We start from the raw sequence: 24,908 nt of genomic DNA, 5'->3' as shown, positions 1-24,908 counted from the left end.
GTTGTTGTTGTCAATGGTAAAAGCGAAGAGAGAAAAAAATATGCATTTTCTTTTTCTTTGGTTGGATTGTGAATTTTTTTTTTTTTTTTTTTCGAAATGGAAAAGAAATTTGAAAAGCAACAAGAAAGAAGAAAAGGAGAAGAAAGTGAGAGAAACTATTTGATGTATACACAGTATTGACTGTGAAGTGATTGATGATTGAATTCCCAGGATATATTGATATCAATGAGCCAATTTTCGTTGTGCGATTCGATTCGCCGTTCATTTATCAAAAAAGCTTGAATGCGCGCGGAAAACGTAAATTTCACAATATTTTTGGTGGAGGTCTATTGCGCGCGTGCTCCAACTCATTTCGGCATACAGGGAATTAGAATGCTTTGGCATGGTTTAATTTATGCGAGATGAAGGTTTTTCTCTCTCTCTCGCGTTATATTATTATTAGATTCGGAATAATTTTTATTAAAGTTGGCAACATATTTTCGCTTAACTCACACAATTTTCTTGGGAAAAAAAATGATAATCAATCACTTCACGTCTAATCATGCATTGTATTAGTTTAATTTGAAGCTTCAAGGAGGGAAAATTGTTGATATGTCTGAATATCGGTGGAATTGATTCGTTTGTTTATGAAAAAAAAGAGGAAAAAAAGATTTGTGACGAAACAGAAATAGAGATAGAGAGGGAAAGAGAGAAGAAATAGGATTGTTGAGATGAGGAGATAGATAGATTTGCATAAAATGAAGTACAGGTTGAGATAGAGATTCATGGAACATAGAATAGATAGAAGAGTTATTACAGAAAGCGAGCGACAGAAGATTGATTGCACAGAAACACCAACAACAAATATAAACAACGAATAAAATGAGGCCATATACAAACAGAAACGGGATACAACACACGTATGTTTGATGTTGGTGTTAATTAAAATGAATAAACAAATAAGAATTTAAAATAAATGCACACAACAATATAAATTGGGTTTAGAGCGTTAGTTATAGCTATGGACAGCACGAATAAAAAGTGTTTTTAAAACGAATTTTTAGGGTATGTGTCATACGGAGAGAACAGATTATAGTGCTGGTTTTTGTATGTTAATATACAGAAAGAGAGAGAGACAAAGTGATGGATATTGTTTTTGATATCGGTTTCTTGTGGTGTGTTTCTATTCTTGGACGGAAAAGAAGACGGGTTCACGGTGTAGATGACATCAGAGAAATTTGACAAAGAGAGAAGAGGAAGATTTAAGACAGGGACAAAGAACTAATTACTTGAACGTTTACCATTTAGTACGTAATAGATGGCGATACAACATACATTTTAATTATTTACTGGGAAGAAGGAAGGCGCACACACAACTGGAAATGAATGGTTGCGTATGCTATATAGAAAATGGACTTGCAGTATACATACGGATAGAGTATAAGAAGTACATTTTTTTGTTTGGTGTTTAAAGAATTTTCTGTCTGGGATTTTCCTTAGATAGTATTTTTTCTATTTTCGTTTTCGAAGACAGTTTATTTTCTTTCGTTTCTTTTCGATTTGTTTCTCATTTTGTTCTTGTTCGTACGAAGAAATAATTTATTTAATTAAAATGTTCCGAGAGTGAAGATATATATAGAGAGAAATTAAGAGAAGAAGTAAGAAATATGTTACACAGTACACAGGTTGTACATAGAAAATATTGCAATTGAATCGATATAAATCAAATGTTTTAGAATTCTAAATGGGTAAGACCCTAAAATATCGTGCTTTATGGAAATTCACACATTCAAATACTGGTTACTGGGGAGCTATGTGGTCGAACACTCACTTCAAAAATCAAGTGTTTCTACTATGTGCAACTAATTACAATTTCAAATTACCAATTGACTCAGTTACATATCATGATTTCTGTGCGGTTTTATATCAAAAAAAAAAAAATGTTGGTAAATCAATCAATATTTCAAACATTGTACAATGTATGAACGGTTTCGATGGCTCTCTGTGCATGTGCATGTATGTGTGCTCAAGTAGCAAACAATGTTACAGAATGTTTAATCCAGCCATCCTTATTCGGTGGTTTAAAGCCACAATTAAAGCACCGCATATCGATTGGTTTCAATTCGAAAGGTCTTGCTTGTTTCTTTTTTCATTAATTTGCAGTGAGTCGGTCTCTCCGCTCGCTCTATCGCTGTTCATTTTCTGAATCACTGGGAAGCATATAGTTATTAGTCAAGGCTAATTGCTCGACTCAATCAAAATGAACATGAACGAATTGCACATTATTTAAAACATTGCACTCTTTGCTTTTTCCCCCCCACATAAATGTCGGAGTTGAAGGCTTTCAGTTTTCCGAACGAAATTTTCAAGCGAACAAATCGCTTTGAATTTTTCTGTCAAATTCAGCGCAATAAATCATATATATTTACATCAAATGCAGTTGGATAGGGAAAATTATTGAAATGTTATCGAAATGAGAAGCGTATGGAACTTTGCTTAAGTTGTTTTTATTCCATCGAATTAAACGAGCATCAATCAATTGAAACCCAATGAAATGCATGTTTTACTCGATTGGCCAAACTCAAATGCATTCGATTGGTTCGCATTTAGCATCAGCAAAGCAAGACCTGCGTTTATGAATGACGGCAAAGTATTTTTGTGGATAAATTTAAATTGGAAAATGACCGGAAAGGAGTTGTGCTTCTGGCAATCGACCGGAAATTGGAAAAACCGGCAAACATACAACTAACCGAATTGAATGAATGTTTTTCTGTTTCATTTGCTCGGAAATGATTGGAAGTTTTTTTTTTCAATTACGTTCTGTCGACTTGCTCTTGGCAACGAAGAGGAGAGAAAAAAAGCCAACCAACCGACCGGTCGGTCTTTGATCAAATGCAATTGAATATATTTAAACGGTTTTTAATTACATGTGCATATTATCACCCGCAGAAATTTATTCGAACATTGACGATGCATTTTATGCAATGTGATTTGCGGTGATTTTCATGGCATTTCAATAAGTAATTTGATATAATGTAATTAGTTGTGCGCATATGCATTTCCGATTAAATGCAATCCAAAATTAAATGCGAACACCGATTGCTCAGGACATTCGCTGAAAATGTGTTGTTTTTGTGTTGGTTGCTGTTGAATTGTTGTTGTTTTTTGTGTGGCGAGTGAAAAAAAATGTGTAGGTTGAATCATTCGGTTAAAATACTTAATTTAGTGAGTGTTCGTTGTTTTATATGCTTAAATTCTACAAATATTATAAAATCAATGATTACAAAAACCAAAAATAAAGCAATATTCATTCAATTCATTTAGTGCTAAAATAAACATTAGCCAAAAATTCAGCCGAAGCTTTGACCCAGTTTGTGGCATGTGTTATCATTTTAAAACCGGAAACGGTTTATTGCTCATGCAATGAGAATTGTTATTTTCAATTGCATATTAGAGTGTGTGTGTGTGTGTTTTTTCCTTGTTAAAACTCGGTCAAAATTTCGACAAAATCCTTTGCTTCATGTATTCATGTGCATGCATTTTAATTCTACAAATTAATTTCGAATGTTCATCCAATGAAAACTATTTTCTAATTAAAAAAAAAAAACTGTCGTTTCAATTTGTGCTCGATCATTGCCACTAAATAAATTGTGCACGTGTGTGTGTGTATATATATAACAATTACAGAGTAAAAAATAAGAGTGTTGGTGCGAATAACACCTAACAAAAATATCCGAAAAAGTTATACATCTAAACATTACAATGAATACTGCAAATTATCACTTTTCATCACGTTTGAAATAGCACATATATTATTATCCACTAAAAATCCAATCAAATAATTTGCTTCTCTAAAAATCGTTCGTACGTGAACAACCACTTTGGCATTTGTTCGATGCAATGTTGAAGGGAAAAAAAAAACGTTTTACAAATATTTTTCTCTAAATTTTCCACATGGATTTTTAAATATTTTTCACAATTTACGCTACAGATGCAGAAGAAGAGAAATAGAGACAGAGAGAAATAGTTCGTTTTTCCACAAGATATTTTCCACATAAAATGACGCGATGTGAGTGAGAGAGCGGCCAATGAACAAAATGGACGTCAACGCTTCACATCGAGTGATTTTGTTGGAAATGTCTTGTTGTATGACTTAAAGGACAATTTGACAAACACATTAAACATTGTGAATACGAATGCAGTTACAGTAAGTGTTCTACACAAAGTAGTAATTCTCAATCAAATTCTTGTTCAAATGCCAACAGCAGTGTTTAAGTGAAATTCTATCTTTTTTTGTTGTTGTTCGTTGTAGTTGTTGTTGTAATTTTCAATCGAGATAGAAAGTTAGAGAGAGAGAGAGAGACAGAAAAATATAATGTCGGTGTGAGAAGGTGTGAGTGTATATAAGCTAACATTTCCACAAAGATTTATTTTTATACAGTTTTAATATATTTTTTTTACGCTTGTTTATTATGTATATATATATATAAGTTTGTTTTAGATAGTACCACATCACAGTTGGGAAGAATATAAGACGTCTCTACAATGAAACGAAAAAAACGAGAGAAGAATCAAACTGAAATGATATTGTAAAAGACAGCCAAACAAATGAAAGGAGACACGAACGAAAATGAAGAAAAAAAAATTGAAGAAAAAAAAACAAACAAAAAAGTTTTAAACCGATAAGCAAAGAGAAACTGAAGATGTTATATCGATGATATAAAAGGAATCAGGTAGTTTTACAGTGTGAATATGAAGAGATGATCGACACACACAAAAAGAAGGCTCAGCTTGATAAGAGAAAGACAGAACCATTGAATGTTGACGTATTGGAAATACAAAAATACTGAGAACAAAACAAAAATATAATACGACGACATAATGAAAGAATCTGAATTAAATAGAGAGTGAGTGAGAGATACAAAACACATTGAGGTGACAGAGAGACGATCACAAAACGAAAAGTTTGCGATTTATTTGCTTCTTCTTCTTCTTCTTTTATCTCTTTGTTTACTCGAGTTTTGTCCTCTGATTTACGGTGTATATGAACTTTCTCTTGTGTCGCTGCTGTCATTCCGAATTCGCTTCGATTCCGAATCGAACGAGAGAACGAGAACCATACCTCTTAATGCATCTAAGCAACGTGTTTATGTTTATGCTAGCGTGAAATTGGAATTTAGCATCGTCAAAATTATGTGAGTTACATCGTTAGTATGTTTTCCATTGAAATTGCTGTTTTCATCGAAAGAGAGTAACACCAACGGGTGTCAGTGTAAGTGATTCATTGGATACCGTGCGTTCGTTCTTGGCTTTGATTCATATTTCATGGAAAACTCTCCGGTCCATTTATTTCATCTGGCCAATGGAATTGTAAATGGCACGAAGAATAAGCTAGTTCTAGTTGTTTTCTTTTCAATTTTTCAATTTATTACATAAATAATCAACACTTACTAAATGATAGTTACTTTAAGCGAACAAATCAATCGGCATATCGATGGCAACGGAAGTTTTTCGATGTTAATAAAAAAGATTTCCATAGAATAAACGTATTTTACGAAAAAAGTCACCCAGATCGTGATTTTGTCACTACATTTGTTCTGAAATTGACTAATCAATCAAAAAGCGTCGTTCGACTTAGAAAAAAAGGGGGCAGGTGTTACAAGCGTAGATGAAAAAATCGTTTTTTTTAATATTTCATCAGTTCAATGTGAAATGTTCCATTTGCATTGATGGCTAAGCAGCAGCAAACGATCCATTGCGCGGGTGTGATATTTGCGTAACGTTGCGATGTGTGCAGGTACAATTCCCAGATTTGTTTACATTTTTGCACAAATCTCGATTTTTTTTCATGATACACATGATCGAACCATACTTAGCCAACTGGAGTACATCAAATCAAAACCTTTTTTGAGTTCATGACGCGCTCGAACAATTGGCAAGTCCATTTACATACGTCATGTTGGATTTAGCAATAATGGTTCATGTATTCACGCCTTCAGGCGACAATTAATGGAGACTGGGATGTGTCTAATTGTGTTTTCGCTGTGGTTTCGTGCGGAGCGCAAATTTAATTTGAGTTAAAGTGGTAAGCGAAGAGAAAAAGAGAGAGAGTGGGAGATGGCTGCAACGAATTGGTTAACATCGATTGGGATTTTGTTGCCATAAATTAGGTGAAATGGACATGTCAGAGCAGTTGGAAAAAGCCGACAATATGCCGAACGCACTATGAACCAATGTTTATTATCATCTGGTTTGTGGCCCGAAAATTTAGAGGTTTAATTTATTTCAATGTTTTCACAAACATTAAATCTATCTACGGTTACTTAAAAGCGAGAAAACTAAAACTATTTTACACAAAATTTCAATTTCGAAACTACATTACTGTCTATTCAATGAATGAGAAGGTGTGGGCGAGAGTGAGAGAAACCAACAGATACAGAGAGAGATATGGAAAATGTTCGCAAAATTCGAATTTTAGTTCAACACAAATCTACACAGTGCTGATCAATTCTTTTTACCTACGTCATTCGTTTCAACGAAATACAATTAACAAATGCTACGATTTCTAGGAAAAAAATTTCAATTTTGTCTGTACAGAACGAGAGTTAAAATTGGTGATATACACAATCTACGAGTATAGAATGTAAATGAAAACGGAATATCGAATAAAAATAACTACAAAATGATTCGTTGGTTTTGATTTGCTGATGTTGTTATTTGTGGACGACGACACTCGAATTTGTGTGCAGAAAATTATGACAACGAATATAATGGAGAGTGTGTGTGTGTGTGTGTTTGTGTTTAGTGTGTGTACGTGGGAATAAGAGTCGAAATCTTGGAGCTTAACAGTATTTGAAAGCAAAAATAAAATTTGAGCTTATTTGGGATTTTATATCGTTTGAATGATGCACAAAATCTTGAATTGATGTTTTGGCATCGGTTTCTTTTTCGTTCGTCCACACATCCACAAGAATACATCAATCGGTGAAATTGTACCAGAGAGAAACACCACATAAACGAAACGAACCATCAAGTGGGAATGAAATGACCGCAGACTTCATTTGTGTTCTGTGGCTACGATGTACAACAACACAGTTCTAGATGAGTTAACGAACGAAAGAGATTATGTGTGTGTGTGTGTGTGTGTGTGTGTGTGTGTGTGTGTGTTGAACTCGACCAAAACCATCAGTGCACTACAGCTAAATGCGAGAGAAAATTTGTGTGCAATCGAAGTCTGCAAACAAATACGACGGAAAAGATAGTGTGCAAAATTCAAAGGCAAATGACAACGAGAAATGGTGATTTTTTCCCTTTATCTTTATTTTTCTACAATTGATTGGGCATACTCCTTCGCTGCTGAATCGTTCGATTGGACTAGCAATGACACTGTTTTGTTCTGACATGCACCGGAATTCTAACATACACAAACACACTGCATTTCTATTCGTTACTTATTATAGACGGTATGTATATATACGATTATGTATGTTCAGAGTGAGTGTTAGAGAGTCCGTCGATGTGTTATGTCGTTATGAAATACTTTTTCCGGGTCACTTGAATCGGATTTGACCAAATCGACGGTGGAAATAAAATCGGAAACAGGATGAAAGAAGAGTGTAAGAAGGGATAGCGAGAGAGAGAGTGAGCGAAAGAGTAAAAGCAAAACGATAAAGAGAATTCCATTCGGATGCTGACGAATCAACACATAGGATTTATAGTAAACGGTTTTTTTGTGTGTTTTGGTGCATTACGTGTGTGAATGTCATTGATGAATATATTTGAAAGCAAAAGAGACTCTAACTGATTGCTCAAATCATTTGTATGTCACGGAAGCTTTCGATTCAATTCGATATCGTTTTACCCAAGCAATTCATTTCAAATATATATTCGGTTCGACAGAAAATTCGGTATGTTTTCATTCTTTTTTCTATTTTATTTCTTCATCGAGTGTGTAATAATTCGAAAGATCGGAAATCAGAAAATCGACACTATTTCCAAAGTGTCTCTACATTGACAATTATATAAATTCTATACTCTAAGCTTATGTATGGAGAAAATATAAACATACGTATATAATAAGAGGGGAAAGATATGGAAAAATTTGAAAAAAAATATATAATAAAGACGAGACACAAACACTACAGTATTTGGATCTATACATGGTTCAAATAAAGTATAGGATTCAGGAATTAGATCAAAAATTGAACAGAGTCTAATAGAGAGAGAGAGAGAAAGAGAGAGAAAGAGAGAGAGAGAGAAACAACAAACTAAAATTGAGCTAATCTCGTTGGGTTCAACAACGGTTTAGTGAAAGATTTGACATTCGCTCAGTTCAAAAAATAAAGACAGAATAACAAAAACACGATGATTTGACTCAATCGTTATGTAAATGGTTTGTTTTTTGTTTTTGTTTTTCGGGAATGTTCATGTCATAGTGTAGTGAATGGAAGGAAAAAAAAAATGTATTCATGATTTTTACCTATCGATGGACCTCGGTCTAAAATTTCATGTTTTTAACGAATCCAATTTTTGAGTGTGAGATTTTCGATTTGTTTCGAGGGGGATTTGGTTTTGATTTGTTCGATTTTGAATCAAAATGGAGCCATATGTAAATTTTGTTTGTTTTTTTTTTTTTTGAAACCAAAAAGATAAAAAGAAAAACGTTTTCGCAATTAATATCATGTTACAATATGTTATCCTGATTGATTGTACAGAAAAAAGCAACAAAATAAATTGAACCAAAGGGACAAAAAGAAAAAAAAAACAATTTTTACAATGTTTGTAAAGAAGAAAAAGAAAAACCAGTGCCAAAAAAAGTGTATTCATTGAATGAAAATGATGAACGACTCGATTGATGTAAGAAACAAAAAGTTTGCTCGGATGTTGTTGCTGTTTTTAATGTTGATGATGATGGTTTTTAACTAGCACGATTGTGATCGGACCAGCGACAGCTGTTAATTTTAACATTGTCACATCGACAAAAAAAAATATAGGGAAAAACACATACACCAATCGATCGATCTAAAACTTGGATTACACTATGACTACTGCTGTTGAACTGACAAAAACACACAATTCATACGGATTACAAAATAAATGAACGGAACGAGTGTGTGTGTGAGATTTTATGTTCTCTCAAAATATGTGGTTGTGTGTCTGTGAGAGTGAGAGAAAGAGATAGAGAACGAGTGAATGAATTCTCGGGAATGGCTACGGACAAAAAGTGGATTTGATATACAATTGACTTGTTTGTGTCGGAGTGTGTTTGTGTGTGTGGGCTTTTGTATAAAATTCTAAGGACTCTGGATTTACAGATTATTGCGGTGGGGATCACAGTTCAATCAATTAAAGTACATATGTATAGATATGTATAAATATGTATAAACAAACAGCTATGTAATGTAAGAGAGAATTCTGTATCTGCTTTTGTTTCTATTCGAAAACTGTATCTAAATGAATAAGAAAATTGTAAGGTCTAATGTACTTTTTGTTGGGGTTTTTTAAGAGAAAATTCCATACTCGTGTGTATGTTGTCGATATCCAAATGCTTTTGAGCGTTTTGTGTACCTATATTGATGGTCATGGAAATAACAAATAGCAATTTTAGTCTGAGTTGCCTTAACTTTTTCAATTAGTTTTCTGTTATTGTTTTTGCATATGTGAGTGTGTGTGTTTTTATTCTTATATGTTGTTGCTGTTGTTTTTTGTTTTGATTTATTTTCGATTTTTGTTTCACTTTTCGATTTTTGCTTGGCATTAAAAAAAAACAGGGCTGTGCAATTCCCCGAGCCCAAATGGCCAATTAAAAAGTATATATCCAAATCGAATTTTGAGCTGCACGAATAAAAAAACAACAGACGAATGGTTTTCTTCATTGCTGTAGCCATAATTCCATTGCAAGAGAGAGAGAGAGAGAGAGAGATAGCGAAAAAAATGGATGGTGTTTTTATGCCAAAATTGATCATAGCACTGTGCATATATACATGTGTGCGCGCACCGTGAGTCTGAAGCATTGACTCTTTGAACATGTGCAAGTTTCTAATTTATTCAATTAAGGAGAAAACAAAAGGACACCAGATGGTAATGACAATTTTTGTTTGTTGAGCAAATTTCGATGCGGCAACATTTGCACATTAAAATCCATGGAAATGGATCGTTTGACCAGAGCCAATGCTATCATGCCGTTTGCCGTTAAAGCTTTGGTGGACTTTTTGCACTTTCCGGAATGGCTCTTGAAACGCAGCTTCAAACAAATGATAATATTTGAATGAATGTGAAATGCAATTAGTGAATTGTATCCATCAAGAACTTTGTAAGCATTGTAATCGAAGTGGCAATCAACTGCATTAAATTGGAATAATGTTTGCCCGATGTTTTGCTTAGCGCGTGGGGTGGCAACCGAGCAAATAGTGGCCACATCAGTGATTTCCATAAATATATTGAAAAACATTTATTCAGATAGAAAACATTTGATTCGGAACAAATCCAATAATGTCACATATATGCAATTATCATTTGAAATCAATTACACTTTGTTTGCTGCTTATGAATTTACGTATTGAAATCTGTGGTTTGGTGCGCACATAAACAGAGAGGGCGGATACAATGTGAAATGCGAATTCAGTTGTTTTGTGTGTGTGTGTCGTTACACGTGTGAATTTTAACATTTGTCAACCCATCTGTAACATGTATTGAAAACTAAAAAACGACGTGTATGAACATGTGACACATGAGTCGAATGTGGGTGGCTGTGTGTTTGTATATGTATGTATGACCGAAAATGATGGTGATAAATCAAAAGCGCTGTGTGATTCTCCAATAATAAATACACTTTGATTAATATAAATACACAAACGAACACGGTACGGTCTACGAACGCGAACAAATGGATGAGCGCAATGGTAAAAATTCCATCAAATTCTCTTTTTGTTTCTTTTTTTTCTTTTTTGTTTGTTTGTTTGGTGTCGTTCAATGAATCGTAAATGGTGACGGAAAAAATTGAAAAAAAAAATTCTGATCGAAACGTGTGTAATGCCAAAATCATAAAAAATGGACACAAATTAATAATATTACAATCGAAAAGAAAAATCGCGAAATCTGTTGAATATTACAGAAACAATGAAAATAATCAACGAAATTTAAAATCCATTTGAAAATTGGTTGTACACAAGTAGATGAGAATCACTTGTGCGATTGGCAAATGAAGAATTAAGAGAAAAAAAACACGTAAACAAACAGAAATGAATGTTTTGTTTGTTTGTTGCAAAAATTAAATTGAGACGTGGTACTACCAAAACTGCAATATTGTCGCGTCATTAGAAGATTATGCGACAATGGCGTCATCTGTGGTCGACTGATTGACAATTCTTCCCCGTATGATGCGGTAGATAGGCATTTTTGTAATTTCTTCCCACCTTGTGAACGTGATTTTCGCATCGAATCCGACGATGACGACATCGTGTATTGTGCGGTAATCACACCACGTCTTATTGGGCTTCCGGTTGCCGCCGTTGCGCTATTTGTACGTTCCTGTAAGCTCGGTATTGACGACACAGTACCTGACGATGACGGTCCTCCGCACAATCCATTCATCTGATTGTGTAATATTTCGCAAAATTCAAATCACATTCGGTGATTGATTGATTGGTTGGTGTGGTAGTGTTGTTGTGGTGGTGTGGTGTGAGGTGTGTGTGTTTGTACGATGGTCCCAGTCAGTTAGATCGACAGTTGGAAGTAGCGTAATTTGATAATAATTTGGGAAAATGTGTCAGTGTTTATATGGTTTTTCGTGCTTAACATATTTTCGATTTTTTTTTTTTGAGTTTTGTTCTTATTTTATTTCAAGCGTTTTTTTATTTTCACCTATTCAAAATAGGGCTTTTAGTCAGACAGCTATATCAAATGACACAGGTGGTTTTTGGATTTAAAAAAATTTTCAGTCTGTGTGTGTGTTGTGTATGTGTATCGTACGTGTCACGTCTTCTTGGATTTAAAACCAATGTGTATTTGTTTCCTTCAATTTTCAACCATTTTCATCGTACCCTCCAACATAAAATTCAATAATTCAAAATGAAAAACGTAAAGAAAATAGATCATTTTTGTCAATTGGACAACCCATAAACAGAAAAAGGAAGATTTTGTGTTTTGCTTGAAATAGTTCAACCAACATTTTAGTTTCGTTCAGTCAATACTAGTCGTGTGATTTATATTTCGTTTTTAGTCAATTTTTTTTTTCTTCTGTAAAAATTGGTCTCCAGAGGATTTTAACTGAAACTATACAAAGCATACAAGAAAAGATAGAAATAAAAAGTGTAAACGCAATGCAAAAACGAAACAGAACGGAACAGAACAGAATTGAGAAATTCTCGAATCCAATTCTAGATGTGTTGTAACCAAATGCAAAATGTGTGAAAAAAGAGCTCGATATCCTCATATCCAGCAACACAAATAATAATAGAAAATAATAATAATACATAGAGTGAGTCTCGGAAAGTAATGGTAGAATATGGATGGTTCAATTTATATAGGTTTATGCGTTGGGATTTGTATTATGAATTATTCGGTTTTAGTATATGATGTGAAAATGTATAAATAGTATTTTTGTTGATTGCAATAATAGAGTGGTTTTTGTTATGTTTTTGCTGTTTTACTGTTTGGACCGTTTGTAAATGTTTTGTTCTGATTGAAGCAAGCAAATCAATACACGAATTTAAGTAATTGATAAATTGTATTTTTTTTTTTTTGGTTTAGATTAAAACTAGCTCTAAAAACAACTAGACTTTAGTTTAATTCTATTCTATGTTATAAATCATTCGCCTTATGATTTTAGTATTACCATGTTTGTGAATTAGATTAGACAAAAAATATATAGTAAAATGTTCCCCATTAATCATTACTCACACAGAGTTCAAAAGAGTTTCATTTGTTTCCAAATTAAAAAAAAAAAAGAGTCTAGTCTATGGCCATAAATCTACCACTCAAATCTTTCATAATGTCTATTGAAATCGTTTGCCAATCGTGGCGCAAACGTTTCCAAAATGAAAGTATAGTAATTATGACACAACTAAATTACTAAGCGGATTGATCACAATTTTCTGATTGATCAATCGCAAAACGATGTCTACGGTAGGCTAGGCCAAAATACAAAATTCTATTTATGTAGATATACCAATGTCATAAAATATATATAGAGAGAAGAGTTCAGTCTAATCAAGCTACACCTACAACATGTATGGGCATTCCCTCGTTTGCAGCCGGACGAATGAATCAAAAAGCTATAATTGAGCGTTAAAGCAGGAACTTAGTTGAATGTTAATTGCATTGCGTAATCACTGTAATTATGGCATGTGTATATGGGTGTGTGTGTATGTGTTCAGCCAAATGGAAATCGAGACATTTTCCATCTGTTTGATAAGTTAGTTAATTGCATTTTTCTTTCTCTTGAATCGTTTACTTTTTTTTTCATTTTTTTTCACTTTGCTTTTGTTTCATTTCATTCGGTGTTATCTTTCGAAACAATCGCATCCATCCATTCTATGTTTGGTAGTCATGGATGTGAAAATTGTTATTTGTCAATTGCTTACATTCACAATGTTCAGAGCGTTCAGTTCAAAGCATCTATATTCTGAGCGACAAGGGCGAATGAGTAAAAGAAAATCAAACATTGCCAACGCAAAATTATAAGATACATAATGCGTAAAGCAGCGAGGCTGTGATTTGCTTCGCATCATATCATTCATCAAAAAACAAAATTGGACGATTAGCAGCAACTACAACAACAAAATTCCCGTTCACACAATCAGCGATAATTCTTCTTTTTTTTTAGGGTGAAAAAATATGCTCATCCATCAAAATTGACTTTAAATGGTTGTTGTAATTTTTGTCTCAATTATAAATCGTTGTGTGAGCACTGGCCAAAATCATGATTTGTGTGTGTGTGTGCGTCGCTTTCTAAATGATAAATCATACATTTCCTTTCAATTCCTTCGCCTTCACCGCTTTTGCTCTTTCTTGTCCGATACGATATAGCGATATGTATAAATGGCTAAGTGAAATGTCTCTATCTAAGCGCAAAATATGAAATCAATGGAATGAAAACAATGGCGTACAAAATCATTTATTTACCAAAGAATTCTCCAAACAAGGACTTTAGGCAATTTTGATCATCCAAATCGGATTCCGAATCCTGTTGTTTTATTTAAACAACGTACAATTCATGGTTTTTGATTTTCATTATTGATTACGATACATTGTTCATGTTTTATGTGTATATGATACGGATCGCGCGTACGATGGATGTTGCGTTATGTGTGTGTATGTGGATTTGCGTGCGTTTTATTATATTCGATGAGATTGTTCGTTGCGATTGTGTGTAGACGGACAGCGACGGGATTTCGACATCAGTGCAAAAAAAAACCAAGCATTCAAATATAATTATCCGTGGTGGCGTATCGTATTGATTCACACATTTTGGTGGTTCAGTAGCGAATCATGACATGACCATGTCAACGCGATATCAAACATGAAAAATTCATTGAAATAAAAACAGAAAAAAAAATAAAAAAATAAAAACATAAAAACATAAAAACATAACATAATGATTAAAATCCATTAAAAAATTATAGTTTGAAAATCGATTTTGAACCGCCGAAAGGAACAAGGGTTTGCGTCAATTTTTTTAAAAAACGAGGAAAAAAATACATGAGTTTGGTGAATATAAATGTAACGCCAATTTCACATTGGATGCAACATAATTTGCTTAATTTGACTGGCCATTCCATAAGGCGATAGCTCGAATGAAAATGCGGCAGAAAAAATCAGCAAAAGCCTTTAATGTTTCAAACGCTTCGGATGGATGGCGCTGTCAGAAGCTCTCTGAAGCACATTAGAAGTGGTGAATGTGATTATGACAGATCATATTTGTGTTTACGTTTAGAAACGTTGACTGTCAAAGTAGAGAATGTTCTGTTAATATAAACCAAAATGCCAACATGGCGGGCCAAAATGCTGTCATGGCGGATATCTTTCTCATTAAACTATACATGAAAATATCTCGAAAACGGCTGGGAAAATCGGCAAAATGGACCGTGGTGTCACTCCCTAAAGGGAATGTAGACACCCGGCTGGTTTGATGGCCCAAAGTTCAAATCCCGTGGATTTGAGCTCATCCATGGGTTCTCGGGATTTGGCCTGATCCCAGCACTTGCCCTGTGGTGAAATTCCATACAAAACATGTGTGTGACTTGTAAAGATGCTCACAGGAAAGGAAAAGCTGGGAATCAGACCAAATCCTGAGAGCCCATGGATCAGCCCGAATCCACTGGATTTGAGCTTTGGGCCATCAAACCAGCCGAGTGTCTACACACTCTTTAGGGAGTGACACCACGGTCCATTTTGCCGATTTTCCCAGCCGTTTTCGAGATATTTCGATGTGTAAATATTTATTGGTTTTAATTTACCACTTAAGAGGTGAGTTTGGATAAATTAGCAGAAAAGCGTATTAAAGTTCGAAATATTCCATCATTCTAATATATTTTCACTAGAGGCGCTCTTACAAAAATCCATCCATTCAGCCTCCATAAGAAGCAATGTATTGCTATCGGATTACGGGCCATTCAGTCAATAAAGCCAAATGAAATTCCAACTTCGATTCGTTCACATCAAGAGATTAATTGAAGAGAGATTTAGCATCAACCGCAGCAATCATGTTTCATACGGAAAAGTTGTTTGTATTGAATGCAATAAAACATTATCTACGGTGGCAAGCATTGGTTTCCGATTACAACGGTTTTTGCCATGGGATCGTGTAATCACTTAATATCGTTGAAATATGATATGGCAAAATTTTTGGACGCTTTCAAATTGGGATTCAAAATCAAACACTGCATAGAGCTTATAAACACTTGATGGGCAATTTTGAGAGAGAGAGAAAGTTGCTCGTACGATGTGTACGAATGCCAACCACTTGAATTTTGTTGAAGCATTCGAATCGAGATCAACGGAACGAAACGGGTTTCGAATGAATTTGTACGGATAGAGCCGCCGTAGATAAGGATACTTCACAGAGAGAGATGTTGCTGAATTGTTTCCATTAGCACTAGGAATCGTAGCAAGTGTGATGCAGTATTGCATAATTTAATGGGATTGGAGATGTTCACATCGCTCTTTATATTCGAAAAAGAGCTTTTTTATGGTATTATAAAACGAACTTATTGCCTTTTATCACTTAATGCGCCCCAAAAAAATGGCTCGAATGACAACAACAAGTGCAATAACGACATGCTATCAAACTGCACTTCTGTATTATACTTAGATTTATTTGTTATTGTTGTTGCTGTTTTTTCCACTTTCTCTCGATACATTCACCCCAATGGGTGAATAAATGGTATTCATTCAGTTCAAGGGGAAATTATTTGCCGTATGTGGGATTAAAAGCATCAGCACTTTGGATATGAAATTGAAATCGATTCCGGAATAAGTATTTAATAGAGTGAATCGAATAGAAATTGAGTAGACAGATCATCACCATAAAATTCAATACAATGTTTTGAGCAAACACTTAACAGATCGTGCCAATCGCACTCTTGACATACAGCGTTTAATTACTTTAATTACTATTATTCCACAAATCATGCATTATCATTTGTTTAGACACACGCAGTCAACGCGCGCGCCTACTCGCTCGTTTTACAGCGGTAGAAGTTGTCATGTAATCAGTTTCACTAGCATTATATGCATCCCACAATTTGCAAATCATGAAGATTTTTCTTCTGCCATCATTCTGATTGACAGCAAACAAATGATGTTATGATTTCGACAAAAGAAATGAATGAATGCGATGCTAAAGTACATTTGGAATGAGCTGGTACGCTCCCTCAATGGAATCTATGCGAAAAGACCTATACATAAAACCTATTCGCAATTCTGAGTTAAGAAGATTAATCATATATACAAGTGCATTTTTTTCGGTCGTTCATTTGTTCCGAAGTTGATGTAAATAATGTCCATTAAATATTCGGAATGATGATTTGACCACTCGACTCATCAGAACACACACAGTGACATGAGCCGAGCTACTTGGACATGGTCACGAACAATGTTCGCCCATAACTCAACGCTAACAAATGATAGCTGCTTGCATAATATGTACGCATAGGACACCAGAAGTTGGAGAGTGCTAGTTTGCTATTGGAATGGCACCATTCTTCGGTACGAGTTGTAATTAGGTTGAGCCAAATAAACAATGAAGATTCTCCTGATCACATTGTATTTCTCAGTTGCACTTGAGTTACATTCCAGCAAATCGGCTTTACCGCATCAATTATAAAATAAATACAAGCTCATTTTAGTATTCATTTCTCTCTGCCTCTCTGCCTGTATGCTTCCTTCATTTAGTCTCCATATTTCTAACGATGGTTCTTAGTCATATAGCTTACGCGCATTATTTTAAAATGCCATTGTTTCGGCATGCATTTGATGATAGCCAATAATTTCGGAGCGCAAGCAATGCTACATGTACATTGCGAGGATAGTTATCAAGAGCAATTCGACTGGAACGGTGATTATAACCGACCAAACGGAGAGAACGAGAGTGAAATGGTTATCAACCACACACAAGCGCATAACTTTCTGTGGATTGTAATTAGGCGGCAAAAGCTTAATATTAAATAGGTAGATTCAATCAAATCTGAAATATTTCAATTGGATTCTGTTCATTCTCGGCGTGTCTATCGCGCGCTTTTGCCTAGTTTTCTTATTGCTTCGCTATGCATGCGTATGCACATGTGTGTGTGTGTGTGTGTACAGGACTAAGACAGGAGTCCATGGTATTTGACGATTAAATAAATTAGTGAAATGGATTTCATATCCAATTATGTGAATCAGAGGTGTACCTGTACCATGTATATCATGGATGCGGTTATATCGATCGTCGATTCATTAGCGACTGAATTATTTCCTTGAAAATATGTGTACCACAAGCTACTGACGCTTTAATTATGCGGTCGAAGAGAAGAACACAATTTCTTAACGAGGAATTTCATAATTAATCACACAAAGGGAGATCGTTGCTCAATTTTATGGTGGGATGGCCAAAATACGGTGAATTGCGCAAAGTTCGGTCCGTAATTTTACTAATTGCCTTTAAAAGATATGTAATGGTAGGTTTGAAACCGCACTCGTCCGGCACGTATCACCAAAAGGAATGTTTAAAATTAAAATCAATGTAAACTCCGACCAAAGCGAACATTCCCTGCATTCGCAAAAAAAACCATTACACAGTGTCACTGTGTATCATTCCGATATATAGATTATCCCAAACGGGATACATGCATAAGCACACTGCCGTCACGATTTCGAATGCCAGCGGCGACAGCGGCAATGATCACAAAATGCGCGCATGTATCAGCTTGAACACATTTTATTCATTAAATATGACAACTTTTAGCCATTGTCACGAGGATGTGTTTCACAGCGAGAAAATGTATTTTTCATTGTTGACCGCGAGGGCTGCCGCTTGCTGTTCTGTCATTTTATTTGTTATTTTAAACTCACGCAGCGATCGTTTTAATATATAAATTATGCCGATGTTTTTTTTTCAATCTGCTGCACATTATTATCCTTACCATTTACGGCTATTCCATAAATACGACCATTCATTCATTTTTCAATTTATTTTCGCTCTATTTTTTTTCTGTTGGAGAAAGCGAGGGAGAAAGGTGCTGAAACCGTATTCAAATTTCATTTCGCTTTTGTTGACGTTTATGAATTGAATTGTTGTCATTTTTCAACGTCAAAAGGCGTAATCATTTCATCCCGAATGGATGTCTAGTTTTTAAAAATGACAAAATGGAACATTCATTGCAAACATTAATGCGAAAACAAAACTTATTTCAAAATGAATATGTTTTCCAGTTCATTGCCAATTATTATTATCTCTTCAAATTGTCCATCACATTTAAGCAGTTGAGTATTGTATTTGCATGAATTTTGGCTCTTGCAGACCATTAAATTTGGAAAACTTGAAGAGAAAATAGTTATAAAAATGGATAAGTACAATCATGATATCCTGATATCAGGCGTAAAATTTACGATTTAAAAAGTCATAAAAAATTTGTCATAGCTGTGCTTGAACGGTTAGAAAAAAGGGGAGAGACATTTTAAATCATACACACAAATTTCAAAATCGATTCAACGCTAATTAAGAGTGTGATATAAAAAAGAAAGAGCTAAAAAAGTCCATCAAAATAAAATCAAATAAAACCCATACTATTATTCTGTAGCTGGAATACTTAAAATTTAAAGAAGAACGCTTTAAAATGTTGAACAATGACTTTTAACTTTCTTTAATTGGGCGGTTTTTGGGCGGTTTTTGGGCTGTTCGCATGAAAATTTTATTGCTTCCACCATAAAAAGTGAGTTAAAAGTAATTCGGTGTATTGACTTTGTGGAGATTTCTCTCTTTGATTTAAGAAATTCTTCTCGTGGAATTTTATGCCGTTGAGAAATACAACTCCCCGATCGCGGAGAGTAAACAACTTTTTTTTCAGTTTCAGTCGAGTATTCTCTCTTCAGAAAGAGAGAACAATCGCATTTTGAGCATAGAACAATTTAAAGTATAATCCAAAAAGATGTAAATAGTTGAATTGGAATACAATGGAACAATTTTCTCTGCATTAACCTAATTTTCAAATATTAAGTGCTTTTTTCTACGAATTTTGTATTTGTTTCGAATTTTTTAGTTTACTATTTTTTTTTTTGCATCTAAATCCAATATGTTATTATGACTAATTTTACCAACAATTTTGCTAATTCTCTGAATGTTTCTTTGGTCGTATTACAATTTTAATTGACAGAGAAATTGTCACCTGACATTCCAAGTGATCGATTTTGTTTTGTTCAAGTAATCTACTATTGCTAAATGCTAATCTAATGTATTGATTAAACTCATTTTAAAAGTCTAACGTTTTGCCACATCGAAATACATTGCTGTAATTGAAGTTAAAATATATCGCATTTGTCATTGATTTCTGTAAGTTACACAAAAAATTGCTGATTGCTATTCAAATTGTGAATCGTGCAGTGGAAGTTGTATTTGAGCAAATATGAATCATTCTAAAAGTAGGGGAATATTTTTGAAGATTTTGCATCCAAGGATAGTTTTTTTTTTTTCATGAAAAAATAAAGCCAATTCAAGTGAGCAACTTCGCACGTTATTCAAAAATTGAATTTTATCAAAATTATCTAAAAATGTGTTCAATTGAGTTGAAAAAATATTCTGCGAGAGAGATAAAAATGCATGACCCAGACTAAAACACACTTAAAAAATATATATTGAGCTTTTTAGTAAAAAAAAAACGTGAAACTGCTTAAGAGTTGAGTAAAAATCTACGAAATTTGTCTACTTAAAATTCCACCAAAATCTTTTAATCAAGCTAAATATTGGTTAAAAAAAATTATTTGGGAAAAATTTCGATTGGAATGAGTAAAAAAAAACAAATATTTTAATTGATTGTTTAAAAAAAATTGTAAAATTGAATGTGCTTCTTACTGATAAAGTTAAAATCTAAATAAAATCTAGTAAAAATCCGCCAATACTTTATAATCAGGCAGATAAAAAAAATTGCTTTTGATTCGATTGAGAGAGACGGATGTATATTAATATTTTTAAAAAAATCGTCTACGAAGCATCAATTTGTAATTAAATAAATTATTTTGAGAATGCACTCGCCGAGTTTGTCATTTGCAGAGTGAGAATATAACTGTCTTAAATGGAATATTCGATATAAACGGTTTGGTTGTTTTCATACAGTGTTTTTCGCGGAATTTTCCTTTGTCATTTGATCATAGTGAAAACCAAAAATAAGACGACAAAAACGTAGAATAGAACCCACAACCCATATATGAATGTTTCGAAAGTGAAATGACAAAATGTACAAATTTTTCTTAGAAGGGGACAGATAAATGAGCCTTGAACTGATGTGAGTAAATACATATATATATATATATATTCGAATCGCCTCGATATAGAAATGGAAATGGTGATGAAAAAAACTTGTTGTTGATTAATTGGTGATTATATAATTGGTGTTTGTGTGCGTTTATCGATAGTTTTACAATCGTATAAACTGGGTTAGCCAAGATATAAAACGTAAGTAGATATTCAGCGTAACGCAAAAAACCGAAATAAACAAAAATTATGTTGTTTTTGTATTTTGTTTTTTTTTTTAAATCGAAGGGAGGAGGAGGAGAAAAACGGTTAGTCGATGCCGTTACGAAGTAAATACTTACTGAAACGTCTCATTAGATTTGCTGCGATTGAAATTGGTTCTTTTCTTGACTTGATTCGTGGGTTTTCGCTAATTGAACGATTGTATTTGATATTTGGCACGGATAACAAGCGTTGATTGCGATTCGAATGGGTGCGCGGTGGTGGAATTGGACGCCCGTTGTCATCAAACAGTGGTAAATCGGATGGTCGTGATTGACGAGCCCCTTCTGAGTTGGCCGCCGTCACTTTCATTACTAGCTCATCGGATACATCGGATCGTCGGGTTTGTAAGCATTGTGGCTGCGACATGACACGTCGTTTCCAATCAGCATCTGGATCGACGGATGATCGACGTTCCATGGCTGTGTCGTTTTCGTCATTGTCGGAACGCTCTTCAACATCGGAATTTGCATTCAATTCGGCCAATTGTTGAACAATCGACCGTTCGATATTATCTAAATCGCTGGCACTGGTATTAGGCAGAGATGCTGACACATAACCGGGCATTTCAACGGTGATCGGCGATACTTCGATCGGTGACAGTGGCATTCCGTCGGTTGGCCCAAAACGATGCACATCGTCGCTGAATGCCATATTGACTTTGCTGATGCGTTTTTTAATATTTAAAGCTTTCTTCCAAATCGATGATTTGCGGCGATTCTGCGCCATTTTCTTACTTTCCTCGTCTTCGTCTTCGTTCGGACTCAACGCTTCTTGAGCCTCTTCGACCGCCGGCGATGCTGACCGTGGTGATACACCACTGCCACCCGCCTCAATCGGCGACGGTGGTATTATCGATGGCATAAACTGAACCGTTTTCGTTGGACTGCTCGAAAAATCTGGCACACTCTAATAACACATAAAGGATGGTTTCCCATTTAGAATTTAGTGTTTGACCATAAATTCAGTTTTCCTCATCATTCAAGTACGTTAATTGAAACCATTAAAATCATCAGAAACACAATCAAGTTTCTATACAACAAACTGAACGGAATGTGTGCTTCTGCGAAACATATATATGTCTAAAATATCTGTTGACAATGTCAAATGTACATGTTTTGAATGACAACTGCATATATATATTGTCTATGTATATATTGTTATGCCTATGAGTATTCTCTGCGTCAGTTTGAGATATGAAAATAGCTCAATTGTTCTGACAGTAGTCTATAAACAACTCAGAATAATTGATTTTCTTCTTACAACTACTATAACTGCTACTTGTTAGCTCTTTCAAGCCATCCAATCGTGAAAGAGCGTTCGTTTGTGTAAAATTCTATTACTTACAAAGTTTGTTTCTCTGCAGTTACCACAAATAGAAATGAATCAATATTTTAAGGCGATTTTTTTTCCTCTCTCAACCTGAGATCATTTTTAATTAATTAGAACGTCGCTCAAAAGAGAATCGCTATCGAAATTTAACGATGACATTGCAGCGCTGTACAACGTGCTCAACTAATGAATAAAGTATTTTCGATATTTTATTTTTATTGCTTCCAAATTGTTTTTTTATGGTTCGAGTTTTGCAGTGGCACTTAAATAGAGTTTTCACAAGTAATTGTCGGCCAAATCGTTTCTGAGAAATTGAGCCAATGGAATCATGATTTCAATTATCGGAAAAATTGTTGATGAATTTCAATGGATTTCTTTCTTCTTTTTTTTCCCTTCATTTTATTTGTGAGCAATGTGTACGTGCACTTGAGAATGAGACACGATGAATATTGTATTGTGTTGACAAACGAACAATAAGACAAACAGTGAAAAGCAGCGAACTTTTTTGAAGTCGAACAATGCCAGTCGAATTCTGTTTGAATCATAAATGATAACATGATGAATGAAATATGTGCCATCTTTGTTTAACGGTTGAGCAATGGGAAACACACAGAAAGAGATTTTCCGACAATAAATGTCGAATTGAAATATTGAAAAATGACATAGACAATGCGGAAAAAAGTCCAGCCCGAATGCACGATGGAGCGATTCGAGCAAAATGTTTTATAATTTGGATATAATGATGTTGGCCCGATGCTTCCAAAAGCACTTCCAAAGCGATTATTTGCCTAGGCAGAGCCGGGGAAATGGAATAATGGGAAGTGATTTGGTTTGGTGAAAGCAACCGAATTGAACATATTTTTTCATCACTGACCATGATAATGGCAAATGAAGTTCACTTAGAATGGGAAGGAAAAAAATATCTTAATTAAAATCGTTACATTCCCGGGCTAGAATCGACATAGAAGAGAATATTAGCTGGAATAAAGCGAGTGAAAGAGAGAGAGAGAGGGATGCAATGAGCAAATGGAAGGAAGGAAAAAATGTGAAAGCACAAAAAGAGCTCTCAGAAAGCAAACATTAGCAGCCAGCAGGGATTTCCGAACTATTGTTTAAAAAAAATTCCTCCGACGCGCAACGAGCTTTGAGCAAACGGGATGCACGTTTGAAAATATCAAAACGAATAAATCCATAAGGAATTTGTATTTGAACAGCTCGATATTCTCTGCCATCCAGCACCGCTCCACCATGCTGGCACCATGCTCACAAATGAATGAAGCGCAAGCGATAGAAAAGATGGAATTTTTTCAAGGTATTTTCACTGACAGTTATTGTGAGATGATGATGACTGCGATGGAAGTTAATTAGCACTACCGATGAAATAGTCAGCAATGGATACGTGCAAACTATCGTGGTTGTATCTCGAGTTGCGCATAAATACTAGATGTAACGAACACATGCCAATCTGAAGTATGCGATGGGAAAACGGATGAAAAACACGAGAATATACACGCAAATAGACAGATGCTGTTTCAATAGTCGGATGTTGCTGGTCGAAATGCCAATTGCAAATATTTCGATGTAAAATATTCCATTTTATTTGATAGCCGGTAGAATTTTCGAATATTTGGCATCGATGAAAATTTAATTTTACTGTTGCAAAAATTCCTTTTTTTGTCATTCCTCAACGAAATTGAGAATATTTTTTTTTATTCCAAATAATTTATTTCATTCACTGTTTCATTAGCCAACCGTTTTCGGTGCATTGCACTACATGAAACAGAGACAAACGATTGAGATGATATACGAAAACAAATGACACGGATTAAATTCAACTCTGATTACAAATTATTGTCATAATTCTTTCTTTCTGGCCGAACGTAGCTTTCTCGGTTTTGTTGTGTTTCCAAAGAAGTAAATATTTGTAGCTTGAATTGGTACTGATAAATTGCAAAGCGTAAAAAAAAATGAAATTGAAGGTAATGCGCATCATTAAAATGCGATATCAAGATAATAAATGGTACAATTTCGAGTGTAGCGTAGAGTGGCACGTGCTTACAAAAGGTGGGACAAACGAGGAAATGGCACTGCAAGTAACAGCGAGCATCGCGATAGACAGTTGGAGAGAGTGAGCGAAAGGGAAAGAGAGGTGAACGATAAAAATAAAAATACAGGCAGGCAGCGATGCCATGATATTTTCGACATTGCAGTAATGGATTCCATTGGAATTGTTTATGTGCGCACATTTGGTCGCTGCTTAGTTTTTCACATTTTTTTTTATTTTTCATTTTTTTTTTTAGAATGTATTCACTGGATTAAATGGAAAGCGAAGAAGAAAGAGGGAGAGAGAGAGAGAGAGAGAGAGAGAGAGAGAGAGAGAGAGAGAGAG

At 34.6% G+C, this 24,908-nt stretch overlaps 1 protein-coding gene across 38 annotated transcripts in view; it reads right to left on the bottom strand.

The window, feature by feature from the left end:
- Positions 1–24,908, bottom strand: part of LOC129569275 (syntaxin-binding protein 5) — a 114,678-nt gene that overhangs the window by 16,998 nt on the left and 72,772 nt on the right. For 14 of the 38 annotated variants that reach the window (XM_055447981.1, XM_055447973.1, XM_055447979.1 and 11 more), the window contains one exon: positions 21,268–22,096. In XM_055447981.1, the coding sequence (XP_055303956.1) occupies positions 21,268–22,096 (829 nt within the window). Of the gene's footprint in view, positions 1–8,458; positions 8,477–9,498; positions 9,547–11,270; positions 11,572–14,103; positions 14,165–21,267; positions 22,097–24,908 lie in introns of all 38 variants that reach the window. The other 24 variants (XM_055447992.1, XM_055447993.1, XM_055447991.1 and 21 more) reach the window with 6 other exon arrangements.

Source organism: Sitodiplosis mosellana, unplaced genomic scaffold (assembly GCF_009176505.1).
Source record: "Sitodiplosis mosellana isolate CC-2019 unplaced genomic scaffold, AAFC_SMos_1.0 Smas_scaffold_30, whole genome shotgun sequence".
NCBI lineage: Eukaryota > Metazoa > Arthropoda > Insecta > Diptera > Cecidomyiidae > Sitodiplosis > Sitodiplosis mosellana.
The sequence above is the reverse complement of the archived record's forward strand: the minus strand, read 5'-3'. Positions and strand labels throughout refer to the sequence as shown.